This window comes from Mytilus trossulus, chromosome 5 (genome assembly GCF_036588685.1).
Source record: "Mytilus trossulus isolate FHL-02 chromosome 5, PNRI_Mtr1.1.1.hap1, whole genome shotgun sequence".
NCBI classification, from domain to species: Eukaryota; Metazoa; Mollusca; class Bivalvia; order Mytilida; family Mytilidae; genus Mytilus; species Mytilus trossulus.
This window is the reverse complement of record NC_086377.1, coordinates 17,240,566-17,255,831: the sequence shown is the minus strand read 5'-3', so window position 1 is coordinate 17,255,831 and position 15,266 is coordinate 17,240,566. Positions and strand designations below refer to the sequence as shown.

The following is a 15,266-nucleotide window of genomic DNA, read 5'->3' as shown; positions in this document are numbered from 1 at the left end:
TTTTTCTACGGTCGGGTTTTTGTCTCTTTGACACATCCCCCATTTCCATTCTCAATTTTATTTGAAAGTTAAGACAGTTTTTTATGGACAGCAAGACCTAGACAAGAAAGGGTTTTTGCAGGTTTGACTTTTACGACTCAGGTTCGATAACTTTATTGAGAAACTATTGACCTAAAATTGAAAATGGAAATGGGGAATGTGTCAAAGAGACAACAACCCGACCATATAACAGACAAGGTACAGCAGAAGGTCACCAATAGGTTTTCAATGCAGCAAGAAATTCCCGCAACCGGAAGCGTCCTTCAGCGTGCCCCTAAATAAATATATATACTAGTTCAGTGATAATGAACGCCATACTAAACTCCAAATTATACACAAGAAACTATAGTTAAAAATAATACAAGAATTACAAAGGCCAGAGGCTCCTGACTAGGGACAGGCGCAAACATTCGACGGGGTTAAACTTGTTTATGAGATCTCAACCTTTCCCCCATACCTCTAGCCAATGAAGAAAAGTAAACGCAGAACAATACGCACATAAAAATTAAGTTCAAGAGAAGTCCGAGTCTGATGTCAGAAGATGTAACAAAAGAGAAACTAAACAAAATGATTATATACTTTAAATGATAAAGTCTCCTGTTTACTGGGAAAAAAAAATTAAACTCCAAAAGCTCTGAAAGGATTTCCTTTGAATAAGTGTTATTAGGCTTATGAAACTCTCTGGAATAGGCGGAGATTTTAAGATGTATGTACATAACAATAGCCTACCAACGAAACAAGATTGAAATTAAACATAACAAAACGTTTATTTATCCATTTAGTCATTTTACATTATTCCGAACTGACAAACAAATTTACAATTTCCTACAATCAAACTTAGATTGCTTTGTTTTCGGGAAGATTATATACAACAATACCAGAAATAAGGAATAAACGATCATGTCCAATAAGTCAAAGAGAATTTAAACGTGCGCAAAAAAAAACAAAAAACAATGGACACAGAATAATATAGGTATATATATATACAACTATTCTAAACATAAGCCCAACAATGTTATATCCGCAAATTTTGTGTTCCTCTTCGTTATATACATATATACTTGATACAGTTGACTTGTCAACAAAATTTAAATAAAGTGTTTTAGTTTAGGGAGTATTTTAATTTAGAGAATACTTTTTAGAGATTAATGTTCACCAGACTAAGCATCATTTATTACGATATGCAACAAGTCAATGAGAAGCAATTAATAGAAGAAAATCGATCAATTCTTGATTCGAAATGTCGAAAATCATTAAGGTGATAAAGTAGACATATTGTGTTACTTTACAACGATGAAGCCCGAGAAGTGCTACGCTGAAATTAAACCTACGATATCTGTAGTACTAAACAAAATGTGTTTTATCAGTTCGGAAATGAAAAAATCCTATATTAATCTTTACTGAATTTATCCAATAATAGCCTGTTTATTAACCTTGAAAAAGTCATTGTATATTAAACCTTGTTTTTGATGTCCACCGACTAAAGTAATTGAAAAGAAAATGAAGGGATACGATGAATTGTTCATGAAATAAAAACCCTACATGTTTACATTGAAGCAAAGGAACAAAGCTTCGATTGCCGTTCTTCGTCCACAACCCCAGTTAGGCCTTTTACAGAAGACTTAACTCATTCATTAAAACAATAACTAGAGATTGGTCTTTACCTAATATCCCATTGCAAGTTTTAGACATATTCATACCAATAGCATTATTTGACCTCTTTGCTGTATACCGATAACACTACAGTCATGCGCTGTAGAACACAGACGAGCTATTTGAATATTAAAGCAATAATCCAAAATTAAACGTTTAATTGCAACTTTTTTTCATTGCCAAATAAGTATAACAAGGCATGTTATATTTTCAGTTAACCGTACGCAAAGGGCAGGCTAAAATGAATATGTGTCGGTTAATTCATTATAGGTATAGGAATCTGATGTACAGTAGTTGTCGTTTGTTTATGTAATATATACGTGTTTCTCGTTTCTCGTTTTGTTTATATAGATTAGACCGTTGGTTTTCCCGTTTGAATGGTTTTACACTAGTAATTTTGGGGCCCTTTATAGCTTGTTGTTCGGTGTGAGCCAAGGCTCCGTGTTGAAGGCCGTACTTTAACCTATAATGGTTTAATTTTTAAATTGTTATTTGGATGGAGAGTTGTCTCATTGGCACTCACACCACATCTTCCTATATCTATATAAGAAGATATGGTATAATTGGCAAATAGACAATTGATTATGTCCCTTGGTTTGGGAATAATGTTGCCAGTGTTAATTGTACGTATTTGCTCGTTGAAGCGACGCGAAGCGTTGAACTTACTTGATCTAACATTTATTCATTCGTACAAAATCATAGACCACACACATGTTCCCACCATATTTGTACATTTGCCGTATCAGAATCTAAGTAATGTATTCTGGGTAATATTTTCACAGGCGTACAGAAAAAACAGTGTGATTGGTTAACAACGGGCTAAACAATGAAATGTCAACCAATGTCATGACGTTTTTTTCATCTTTGGGTACGAGCAATGTAATTACCCGTGATAGTACTTTTCATTCTGAAACGGTGAATTGTAGAAAATATGTTGTTGATTTGAAAATAATGTTTGAAAATTTTGATAAAATAGGGGAGGAATTTCTAAAAAAAAAAATTGCAAATCACACTCATGTCTTACTTTCATTATGTCAAAACGTGATGCTTGATTAGTCTATTTGCTGATTCTATAATTGAGCCTGAAGTGTAAGCATATTTTCCCTTAGGAAGGAAACAAAATGTTCATTGCCAATCAAGTGCGAGATAAAAGATCAAATTGGTCCATGCTGAATGCATGTAATCTGTAATTTATTCAAACATTTGAATATCAATATTCAATTTCAATAACAAATAATAAATACGCTTTATTTCATTTTTAACTTGTCATGCTTTGCATAAGAAGCAACCTTTAGAACCAGGCTACAATTGGAAAAGGGAGACAACTTGTGTTTCTTTTCATGTGTAAGCCTTTGTAAGCATTTACGGAACAGTGCTACTATGTGCTCATGGAAAATCATATCACATCGCCATACCTTTTATGCCTCGTTGAAAATGAAAATCACAGTTGTACTGAATTTCACTTTTACCATACCATGCCGGCTTTTTTTTTTACAATTGACAAAGGGAAAACAACTTCTGTTAAAATTGCATAATTAAAAGAATAAAAAAAAATTATCAAGGCTATTGTTTATTGTCATATACTCTGTATTCACATTTCATAATAATAAATGATTTATGAGAATCTAGATGGGGGGAGGGTTTTTTTTTTGGGGGGAAGGGGCTTCATTTCAGTATTCTTTAACTTTTAATGCCATTTTTCTCTATTCTTTATACTTTTGCTCATTATTCTCTTTTCTTTATATCTTAGCACCTCTTTATTCTCTCTTCTTTATTTTTTGTCATATTTTTCTCTATTCTTTTTTTACGTTTTGTCCATCATTATCTATACTGTAAACCCCCATCCACCCCCGTTTATTAGAAATTTTCGATTAATTTAAATAGCCGCGCATTAGCTACTTATACTACGTATATAAATATATTTGACAATTTTACAGACTGTTTTTCAGAATTTGACAACATGTCGGCTGAGCACAAACTTATGATTAAGTTGATGAGAGGTTACGAGAAATCAATACGACCTGTGATGAACTCATCAGAGGCTGTGGATATCAAACTCGGACTTGCGCTTACCCAGATTCTAGATTTAGTAAGTAAAACTCTGCTTACATCTCTGAAAATATTAAAATATTGAGATGTGTTATTGATGCTAATGAGATAACCATCCAACAGAGAACAAAAGTACGTGGATGTAATCTACTGACAATTTTATTCAACACTTCTAAATAACTTGTTTTATCTGATAAAATTTAAAAAAAAAGCTGTGGAGAAATCAGTTCAGGATATATCTACCAAATTCGGGATTTAGTATATATCTGGATGTCCTTAAAAAAGCATTCGTTATTTTTCAATGCACATTTTCTCTATTCTTTATAAATTTTGCTCACTTATATATATTCTTTATATTTTAGCACCCCATTAGTCTCTATTAGAATATAATCTTAAAGCACTAAAAAACTTTGGTACTGGCTGTTTCTACGCGATATATATGCCTAGACTTAATTATTTGTGATGACGGAATCCCGAGCATCATAGGGGATATGCATTTTGCCACAATTGACATGCTTGGGCAGTTTCAAATATTTGAAATATACACTTTCAATAAGTTAAGATTATGAGGAAGTAAAGTGTATTTGTCAAAAATATATAATCGGTCATGTTTACAGTCTATTTTTTTTTTTAAATAAGTAGTTAAACATCAAAATGCCAGCTGTATTAACAATAGTGCAAAGCTTTGACGTTTAGTACAGAAGACGGTTGTAATTATTGGAAACTACGTCGAGTAACGTTACCATTACTAAACCGAACACTGTGCGTAACTATAACGTCTCTTTATTTTCTTGGTCTATTTCCCCCTATTTTTAAATTTTTTGCCCTTTATTCTGCAATTTTGTCCATTATTCTCTAATCTGTAAACCAGACCCTATATATTCATTTCTTATAAATTTAATAAAAACTTTGATACTTAAACATCATGACACAGAACACATTCAGTACTATGATTTTCATTTTCAATAAGACCAACATATACCTCCTAAAAATATGGAATGTGGTATGATTTTCCATGAGACGACTGTTTAACATAGGCTTACAAGACAACAAAAAAGGAATATTACTAGAGGACACATGTTGGCTTTTGACGTTAGGTAAGGTTAACTTGTAACAGGTACAAAATGTAAGAGCAGGGATGAATCATTTATGTTAGCGATCTTCGTCCGTCTAATTGGCCGTTTTATAAGGACAATGGGTAATTTAATTGTTCGTACACCAAAATGAAAATAACGTAATTATTGGTTGAAGTTCAATTGTTTAGGATGTTTTAACCACTCACGACGTTGTGATTTTCACTTTTGCAAATACTACCCAGAATGCATTAGATTGCAATGCAAAACAACTAAAATCGAAAGAAATTGATTAGTAGATACATTTTGTATGTACATGAGACGTAAAATAAAATGGAGACAATAACACATTTAGGGAGCTACCATTTGATTTGTATGGGGGGGGGGGGGGGGGGGGGGGGGGGGGAGAGGGGTAGTGGCTAGGATGAAAAATGTTGTTCTACATTTCTTTTAGTTGTAATCCCTGTCCTGCATTTTTATTTTTCACACTATTCGGTCCTGCCTTTTTTTCTTAGTTCATCCTGACTTTTTTACATAAGTTTTCGTCCTTTTGTTTTTGCCAAGTTGCTCATCCTGCTTTTTTTTAAATCAAAACTCCTGTCCTGCCTAATTTTTTCAAATTTCATCATAGCACCCCCCCCCCCCCCCCCTTTTTTCATTGCATTTAATTTATTAAGCACGCACACATCTTTTTAAACACGCAACCTAGTTATCTCTCTTAGAATATTGTTTCGTTTTTATTTGAAACTTTTCATAAGTATTCAAAGATCTTCAAAATATACGATGAAGTTTATCATTTAATTTTTAAAATTATAATAATTCCAGGATGAGAAAAATCAAGTATTGACGACTAATGTCTGGATGGAAGTGGTAAGTGATATTTAGAAGTACATCTTTGAACTTGCATGTATAATATCAATGTAATATTTGATAAACTCCTAATAGATACCAGGATTAAAATTATGTAAACCAGACGCGCGTTTCGCCTATACAAGACGTGGCATCGAATCACTTATCAGGGACCCAAAGTTCAAAGAAGTTTTGCCAAATACAAGTAAGGTAATCTATTCCTGGAGAAGACAACTCATAGTATATTAATGTCTCTTTTGTTCATTTGACTCTTCACGTTTTTCGGTATTCACAAATCCTATGGATTTAAATCATTTGGTTTGAGCGTTCCTGATTGAGGTAACTCTAGAAAGAAAAAAAAACTTAGGATGCATACAAGTAATTTAGTGTTAATATATAAAAAAATTAACACATGATATATAAAGTAGAAATCAACATAGTTTTAATATTGTTAGATAAGAATAAGCGAGTATTCCTGGAAATAAAATATATCTAAAAGCGATTTGTATCAATAGAAGATTGAAATCATAGACATTAGGTCGGGTCTACGAACAGAGAGCACTTTTATAGCTTTATAATGTTTCAAAGGAGTAGGTCCGGTAAGACCCCTTTTTGGCCCCAAAATATGGCAGTTTTACAAAATTGTTAAAATGTAAACTTTAAGTTATTTATTGGACAGTTGAATGCTTCTGCTATATAAATATGAGCTGTTTTTGACAATACAATGCACATATATCGAGTTGTAGCACCATTAAGTCATGCTAAATTACTGAAATCTTCAAAATTCTATCATTTTAGTTAAATTTTAGACGGTTTCCGTGTAAAACGAAAGTGGCCGCATTCGTGTTCATCCTTATTATTGAAATGTAAGTTGTATTTTATAATAATACATAACATATATAAAGGTTGTGGATGAACACGGATGCGGCCACTTTCATTTCTGACAAAAACCATCTGAAAAGTGACGTTTTTTGGCATATTTGAGAGATTTTTCATATTTGAGCTTGAATCGGATCGTTTTTAATGACTAAATTAGTTAAAATCTTTCATAAAAACTAATTGAATCAAGTGAAATAGACACTTAAGCGTTTAAAAAGTGGTCAAAATCTTTCGTCAGATGAAACTGAAATTTGAGGCCAAAATGAGTCCTTTCCTTTGAATAACAACCTGAGAAGGCATATTTATGTTATTTGTGTCGTTTTGTTGCTGTCTCTAGATTTTGATTTCTCATTGACATATACCACAAATCTCCTTTTGTCATGTATGTATATACTTAATGTTAGTGTCAAATATAAAAAAAGAAGATGTGGTATGATTGCCAATGCGACAACTATCCACAAAAGACCAAAATGACACAAACATTAACAATTATAGGTCAAAACCTACCACACAAAGGTTAAAAGCAACACATTTACATATGCTTCTTTTTCAATGATCGCTGTGCCACGCTATAATCATAATTAATGCAACTGTACACTCACCGAAACCGGAAGTGATATCATGTGTAACAGAGGTATATATAAGAAGATGTGGTATGAGTGCCAATAAAACAACACTCAATCCAAGTCACAATTAGTAAAAAGTAAACCATTATAGATCAAAGTACGGCCTTCAAGACGGTGCGGCTCAGCCTTGGCTCACACCGAACAGAAAGCGTCTAAGTGCCCCAAAAAATTTGTAAAACCATTCAAACAGGAAAACCAACGGTATAGTGCAAGATTGTGAAACACTTGTGAAGATATATATCATGAGGTCACACATAAACAATCTGACTGTAGTATACATGTAACGTACAGTGTGTGATGACTATTACTGGTGTCTAATGTATTAACTTATTTATATAGGTTATAGCAAGACAAATCAACTGTGATATACATACGCTATTTGCGTTTCAATCTTTGAAAGATATATTAATCATTTTCATTACACATAATCTTTTCAAATTTAAAAATCTTACGACATATATATATACAGTTAATTAATTTTGCTCTTTTCGGAATATAAATTAAAAACAGAGTTACTATAAAAAAAAATATTTATACTGTTCATTTACTCCTGTGACCTGTCCTGTACATTTTTCTTCGCTCCCTTTATTGTGGAAAAATGTTTGGTAGTCACTAGTTACCCGTCTAAAGGTGATGGTTGATGATTTGAAAATCAATCACTCGAGAAGAATATAGATCTGCTACAAAATCTTGTGAATAGCGTTTCCATGGTCTTTTTTTTTTTTTTTATTAAATGTTTGTTCTATATGCCGAATCAGAAATGTATCAATTCTTAACAATCAAATGTTTGTAAACTGCTCTACATATTGGTATAGAAATTAACAATGTTTATGTCTGTCACAGGAGTGGTACGACCAGAAACTCAAATGGTCATCACATGACTATGCAGGGATGAAAAGCATCCGGTTGCCATGTGACAGGCTATGGCTCCCGGATGTTGTTTTGTATAACAGGTAAATTATTTTAATTTTGAAATTTTAACATAAAATATTTATGATACAGTAAGCAATCGACACAAACAACCAAAAGAAATTATTTTCATTTTACATGTATCAAGAAAGTATTCTACTTCCATGGGTGTATTTAGAATTATTTGAATGACCCGTACTCCACCTAAAGTTTGTTGTTAATACTGCGAAATCATTGTACAACTTCTATTAACCTATTTAAAGACTTTTAGTATGTTTTGCATAATTATGCTCTTAAACTACATGTTTACGTAAATTTAATGACTTTAGCATTATATTTGTACGACTATCTTGGACAAACTACTACAAGATCAAGGTTACTCTTCCAAAGACACTAACAAACCATATAAATTGAACTAGGATTTTGATAAACGTTATTATTTCAGTTTTCGTATTGTCAGCTTCCTGATTTTAAGTACGACGCATCTCAGATGATAGGCTTTGCCAAAATGATATTATATCTAGCATATATGCATATGTTTTCGCTTTTGCCAAACATTATACGTGTTAACCCAAAATAACTGATGTCATCTTTTGTACTAATTTAAGGAATTGTAAAAAATCTATTATGCCGAAACTTTATCTACTTATGAATTACAATATTTCAGTGTTGACGATTATACATCCGGATACATGCCTAGCCTAGCAATGGTTTTCGATTCAAGTCGAGTTTTCTGGGGACCAGTTGTGAGGTTCAGAAGTTCGTGTAAAATAGATATAACATATTTTCCATTCGATGATCAAATGTGTAAATTAAAACTAGGATCTTGGGCGTATCACGGTCTACAGGTACAGTTACTTTATGTTATTCATCTACTTTTCAATTTGTATCAAAATCATTAAATGATAAAATTATATATGTCGTCCTTGAACCCCGATAATGGTACATACATGTACTTTTAAAACGTCTTTTTCTAGATGGGCACATAATTTTATGCGCAATTCATTTCAGGTAGGCGGTAATCATAGCCCTCAAAACATTTCCTCGACTCCTCTGTTCATATCGAAACATGGATATGTATGATTGCTCGTTTCGAAGCAGAAAAAATTTTCACATATGTGGTTGAATTTTCGGGCTACGAAGTGGGATTCAATTTTCCGTAAATTAGAACACCGATGCGACTTTCCGAGGTAAAAAAATCCCTTTTTTCACAAAATAAGTTCTTTGAAAATTTAGTTTTCTGCATTCATCAAATTAACTCCTAGGTTTTACAAATTTATTCTATCGTCCTCTACTTTCCAAATAAGCACAGTCACTTGTTAAACACATGAACATGTCCGTTATCACCACAAAGTTTTTTTTTTGTTCACGCACAATTTTTGTATTCCTCAATTTGAGCTGCATTAGGGATATTGACCCAGATGATGTGCGATGGTTTGACGCTAAATATATTTGTTCACAATGAAGTGCGATGGCGGCATTGTGTAGCTATCTTATGGGTAGCCATGCCGAAGTTTGTTGGTGATATCGCTTTAACATGTTTTACATGTTCGTGTGTCCATGTACAGTCAATTTATATGTTAGAAGCATTTATTTTTTAATAAGTCATCGAAATTATAAAGCGTTTAATTGACTTCAGTCGTAATAAAAAGTCATTGCATTTTCAGTCATAACTGTAACGTTGTAGTTTACTTTATTCTTAAATATTTTTCATCGTTTCCACCTTTCCCAGCCGAAAATTTCTCCCCAATAGTGAAAAAAAACTGTTCTCGGCAAACGATTGGTCTAAATCTAATTAAGATGTAAATAGGCTTGGACACATATAAGCCAACGTTCGTTCAAGCGTTCAGAATGATATGACTATAGACACTATATGTAAGTTAATTTTCTATTAAAATGTCTATTTTAACGAATGAAAATTGTGGTGCATGTAGCTGTATGTTTGAAATGCAATTGCTACTTGATAAGTCGGAACGAAAGAGGGGCGAAAGATTCCAGAGGGAGAGTCAAACTCATAAAATAAACTGACAACGCCATTTTCAATAAGAAAAAAAGACAAATAATAGTACACAAAACACAACATAAAAAAATAAAGACTAAGCAACACGAACCCCACAAAAAACTGGGTGATCTCAGGTACTCCGGAACGGTAAGCAGATCCTGCTCCACATGAGGCACCCGTCGTGTTGCCCATGTTCTTACAAACAAGGTAAATGGTCTAATTGGCTAGGTCACATACGGGAAAAGGGAAGAAGACTATAGTTGCGACATAAGGAACATATCCGATATCGTCTGTGAAACGGTTATTTCATACCGGTCAACCAACTCGTGATGGCGTCCGTAAAATGTACGAAGGGATGATGTCAACTTCACAATTTGGAACTCTAGGTTTTATAGTCTCGTTGTGAGCAGCAAACCTCTATCAAGGAAATCATGATGGATAGTACAAGCCCGGGAATATCGTATCAATTGGGAGATATATACTCCGTATGCAGTCGATGCTGGAATGTTGCTACATACGAAAAGATTGTTCTCAATTGGGAAGCCAAATTTATCTCTTTTGTCGTAAATGTTTGTTTCAACCGACCCTAATTGTCAATTTCTATATGTAAGTCAAGATATGAGGCAGACTGAACTGTATCTGTTGTATCCTTTATCTCTAGTTCGTTGGGATAGATGTATTCAACATAGTCAATACATTTTGAACTCTTTTGTGAAAGAACATCATCTTTATAGCGTAGAGTTAAGTCAAACGATATTGCCAACATCTTATCTTTCTTCCTAAGAAGTTCCTGTATGAAGTCAGCCTGATAATGATAAAGAAACAAATCGGCAAGAAGAGGGACAACATCGATTACCATTGGAATGCCGAAAGTCTGTTAAAAAACACGTCATCCAAACGTAACAAAAGATGTTGTCAGTCAAAAATCAAGCATCTTAATATGTTGTGTCATGTGCATCTTAATATGTTTTCTATGTTGTGTCATGTGTACTATTGTTTTTCTGTTTGTCTTTTTCATTTTTAGCCATGGCGTTGTCAGTTTGTTTTAGATTTACGAGTTTGACTGTCCCTTTGGTATCTTTCGTCCCTCTTTTAATAATGTCAGTTTCGGAAAATGTTTTGTTTGAATCAGAGTGATATTTAGAAAGTAGGATTTATCCCTTTATAATACAAGATACTTGTATCTACGTTGACCATTATTTTTATGAAACAAAGCATTACCAACTCTTTCAATTTATATTTAGTTTGGAAAGGAGAATACTTGTGTAAAGTGTAGAAAAGTCAAATGTTTTAATACTATTGCAAGATGAAAGAGTCTTAGATTGTATATTCTCTAAAAAAACAATTTCCACGCCACCTCTAGAATAAGCAGTTTCACAATAACTTTGAAGCCCGGTTTTGATTGCTGATAAAATAGATATTACTAATGTAGAAAAAAATGTTTCGTGTTGCATTTGAAAGACCGAGCAATATACCGTTGTCTGTAATGACACTTATGTAGTTTAGGTATCCAATACATTTTTCATCTTTGGTTGAAATTCCAAAGGAACATAGAAAAGACCTATGATTATCCAAAATTTCCTCTTTGGTAAATGTGGTGGGGGTATATGTTGAGTTTCCAAGTGAATAATCAGTACTTAATTCATTATTAAGCAAATTATGCAATGAGATTTACACACAAACACAATGGTGTTTTGGGCTTTATCAGCGGGGACAACAACTAACATAAAAACAACCGTCTGTTGTAAATATAAGAGATATTGTAACAATATATTACCGTAAACACAATATTTAAGTGTTATATTTACATGATGAAGTTATTGTTCAATTTTAGGTAAATGTTTTTAACAGATCTGACACCATAGACGTATCTAACCTAGTAGATAACGGCGAATGGGAACTTATACACGTACGAGTTGAGCGTAACGTCATATATTATAATTGCTGTGAGGAGCCTTTTCCTGATGTAACATTTTACGTCCATCTTCGACGAAGAGTAAAATATTACTTCATGAATATCATCATTCCATGTATTATTCTCTCATTTCTGTGTATCTCGGGATTTTTACTACCTCCAGAGAGTGGAGAGAAGATAACCCTGGGTCTGTCTGTGTTACTTACTATAACTGTTTTTATGCTAATGGTCGCAGATAAAATGCCTTCTACGTCAGAATCTATATCAGTTATCAGTAAGTATATTCTTTTTTCAGCGATAGTTATTTTGTACCGTGTTTGATTTCATTTTACACAACGACATCACATGATAAAATCATAAATCAATGTAGCGTTTAGATCAGTTAACATCTTCTACTCGCAAACATTACATTTGTATGACGTCATTTTAAGACAGGTTTGCATGCTTCCATCAGGTTGAGAAAGTCAAACAAGAAATTATCATCGATTTTCTTTAGTTGGAAATATAATTAATCAAAACATTTGCTTAATTAGCCTATTTATAAATGATCTCTCTCTCTCTATATATATATACATATATATAAGTAGATGCATGTGCATAGAAAAAAATGTTAGATAATAGACGTTTTTTCAATCTCAATATTGTAACACCAACTTTTCCGGAACTCTCCAATTGGATAATATCAGTGAACTTGTAACCTTTCAAGTCAATCATTATACAAATACACATTACTAGTGGATGCTGATCATGAATGCTTTAATCACTTAGTTCCTGCTTCAGTTAATTGTGGAGGTAATATTCTTACAACTACATGTAGCTTGAAAATACTTAAAGCAAATAGTAGCACAAAAGTTAACTAATATTACCATAGTATTTAATAAAATGACATCGACAAAGCTCAAACAAAAGTTATATATTCGATTTTAAAGAATAACTTTGCTCTTGTACTAATATAAACCTTATCGTAAATTACATAATAACGTCAGTCTTGAACGACAGTCGTACTTCCGACTTGTTGAAATGAATTTATAACCACTATCTTGCAAATTTATTATGTACAATACTTTTGAGGACAAATTATGACCGGTTTTTAGTATGAAACTGACAGTTATTGACCTGCAAGAATTTGGTCCGGAATCCAACAAAGAACATGAGACAAAAAAGAATGAAAATATTTATAGTACCCAGAACAATAATGCCCATAAATTATCAAGTTGTATTGGTTATCATTACGCATTTAAGACAAATTCAAAAGTTGCAAATCGTAGGAATCGTCATAAAATTGAGTAAAACTCAAATAAAATATGTTTAAACTCGAACTGGCGATCAAAATTGTGTCAAACACGACCAGAATGATAATGAGTTACTTGTAGCTGTACCTCAGATTAACAGATTACTGAATGCATTTTATTGACCGGAGTAACATGACTGACAGGAATATACCGAAATTCTAAAAATACGAAACTAAGTTACGAAACCAGGAATTGATATGTTACAGTATTTTGTTTAAATTTCAGGCATTTATCTAATGGTAGTTTTATCCATGAGTTGTATGTCTGTATTGTCGTCAGTGTGGATCTTATGTATACATCACCAACGAGGAAAACCGAAGAGAGTTCCAGCATGGTTAAAATGTCTAGTGTTCCGATTTTTAGCTAAACTTTTTTGCATACGTATTTCAAAATGCAGTCCGAAAGCTAAATCAAAAATTATCAATGTGTCTTCAAAATCTCGGGTTTCTATGGAAGAGACCGATAATGTCCGAAAGAATCATTTACATTTCGAACTGATGGAATTATCAAACAACGTTGAATCACATCAGACGGAAAATACTCGTTTCCGAAACAGTATGATCGATAGGGACGACAACTCTAATCATCGTACTGAACGAAACGAAAGCATTAAGCGTTTAATTGACCGAGATGAGTGGTGTAAACGTTTAATAGATATTTTAGAAATAAAACAGTCTGAAGATAACGACGACGAGGAATGCTATCGTGAATGGAGGGATGTTGCATTTGTTTTGGATAGATTATTTTTCATTCTGTTTTTGATATTGACGTCTTTATCAACATTGTGTATTCTTGCAATGAATCCTGGCGATCATTTTATATTTTAAAATCATGCAATGTGTTCTTCAACAGATATCTCTACACACAAATATAGTTCTTGTCAAGTTGACTCAAACATGTATCTTTAAGTTATTATATATAAACATATATTTACATCAATTTAGTTATAAATGAGGAGTAATAGTAGTTTATCGGTAATTCGTATATTTTCCCTTTGATCTTACTACCTAATATTTTCGAGTATCAACGTACTGGCTGTATCACTGAAAATATTAGGTGTTACGTCATAATTACAGATAAACAGAATGATAGGTAGTTTCGTTTTTGATACTGACTTTATCATGTGGAATATCTTAACTCGCCCTTACGGGCTCGTCTAGATATTGCACATAATATAGTCAGTATCAAAAACGAAACTACCTATTATTCTATATAGATCTGACTAGAAGTGATAAATATAAAAGGGATATTTAAATTCATAAGTCAATAACAAACTGGCAATGTCAGAGAAAACGAAAAAGACAAAAGGACACTAGTATACAAAATACAACCTATAAACTAGGAATGAGTAACATGAATCCCACAAAAAACCTAAGATGATATCAGATGATTCGATTTCGTTAGGGAAAACATATTCTGCTATATAAAGTGTGGCACCAGTCGTGTTGTCTATGAATGTACATGTATTTAACCCGGTGTTAAGAAGTCTGATTGGGTAGGTCACATTCGAGGAAGGGTATGGCATTTAAGTTACAACAATAAAACATTCAAATTAGCTGTTGTCATCTATCAAGCAGATGACTCATTCAAAATCATACCCTATCTCCTTTTCTTTATAATCTATAACATTCAACCAACCTGTGATGGTGTTAAAAATAAATTGAAGGATTATTTCAACTTTTTCTCTTGAAGATTTTGGTAAATTGTTTCCTTTTAAGCCAAAAATTTCTATCAGGAAACTCATGATTTGAAATGCAAGATCTAAAATATAAATTGAGATGTATATACTTCATATGCAAGTGCTGCTGAAATGTTGATACATTGAAAAAAGTTAAAAAAAAAATAACTTAACTCCGAGGCAAATTCAATTCGGATCGCAAAATCAAAAGCGCAAACACATCAATCGAATGGACAACGTCTGTGACAGTCATATTCCTAATTTGGAAAATGAACGTTTACAATTGGAAAACTGAAATCATC

At 32.8% G+C, this 15,266-nt stretch overlaps 1 protein-coding gene across 1 annotated transcript; it reads left to right on the top strand.

Annotated features, from left to right (window-relative positions):
• Positions 1 to 3,652: 3,652 nt before the first annotated feature.
• Positions 3,653 to 14,160, top strand: LOC134719464 (neuronal acetylcholine receptor subunit alpha-10-like). Its single transcript, XM_063582456.1, has 6 exons — positions 3,653 to 3,781; positions 5,640 to 5,684; positions 8,012 to 8,121; positions 8,745 to 8,925; positions 11,914 to 12,268; positions 13,512 to 14,160. Exons 1-6 carry the CDS (start codon positions 3,653 to 3,655, stop codon positions 14,111 to 14,113), a joined length of 1,422 nt encoding a protein of 473 aa, XP_063438526.1. The 3' UTR covers positions 14,114 to 14,160.
• Positions 14,161 to 15,266: the final 1,106 nt, after the last annotated feature.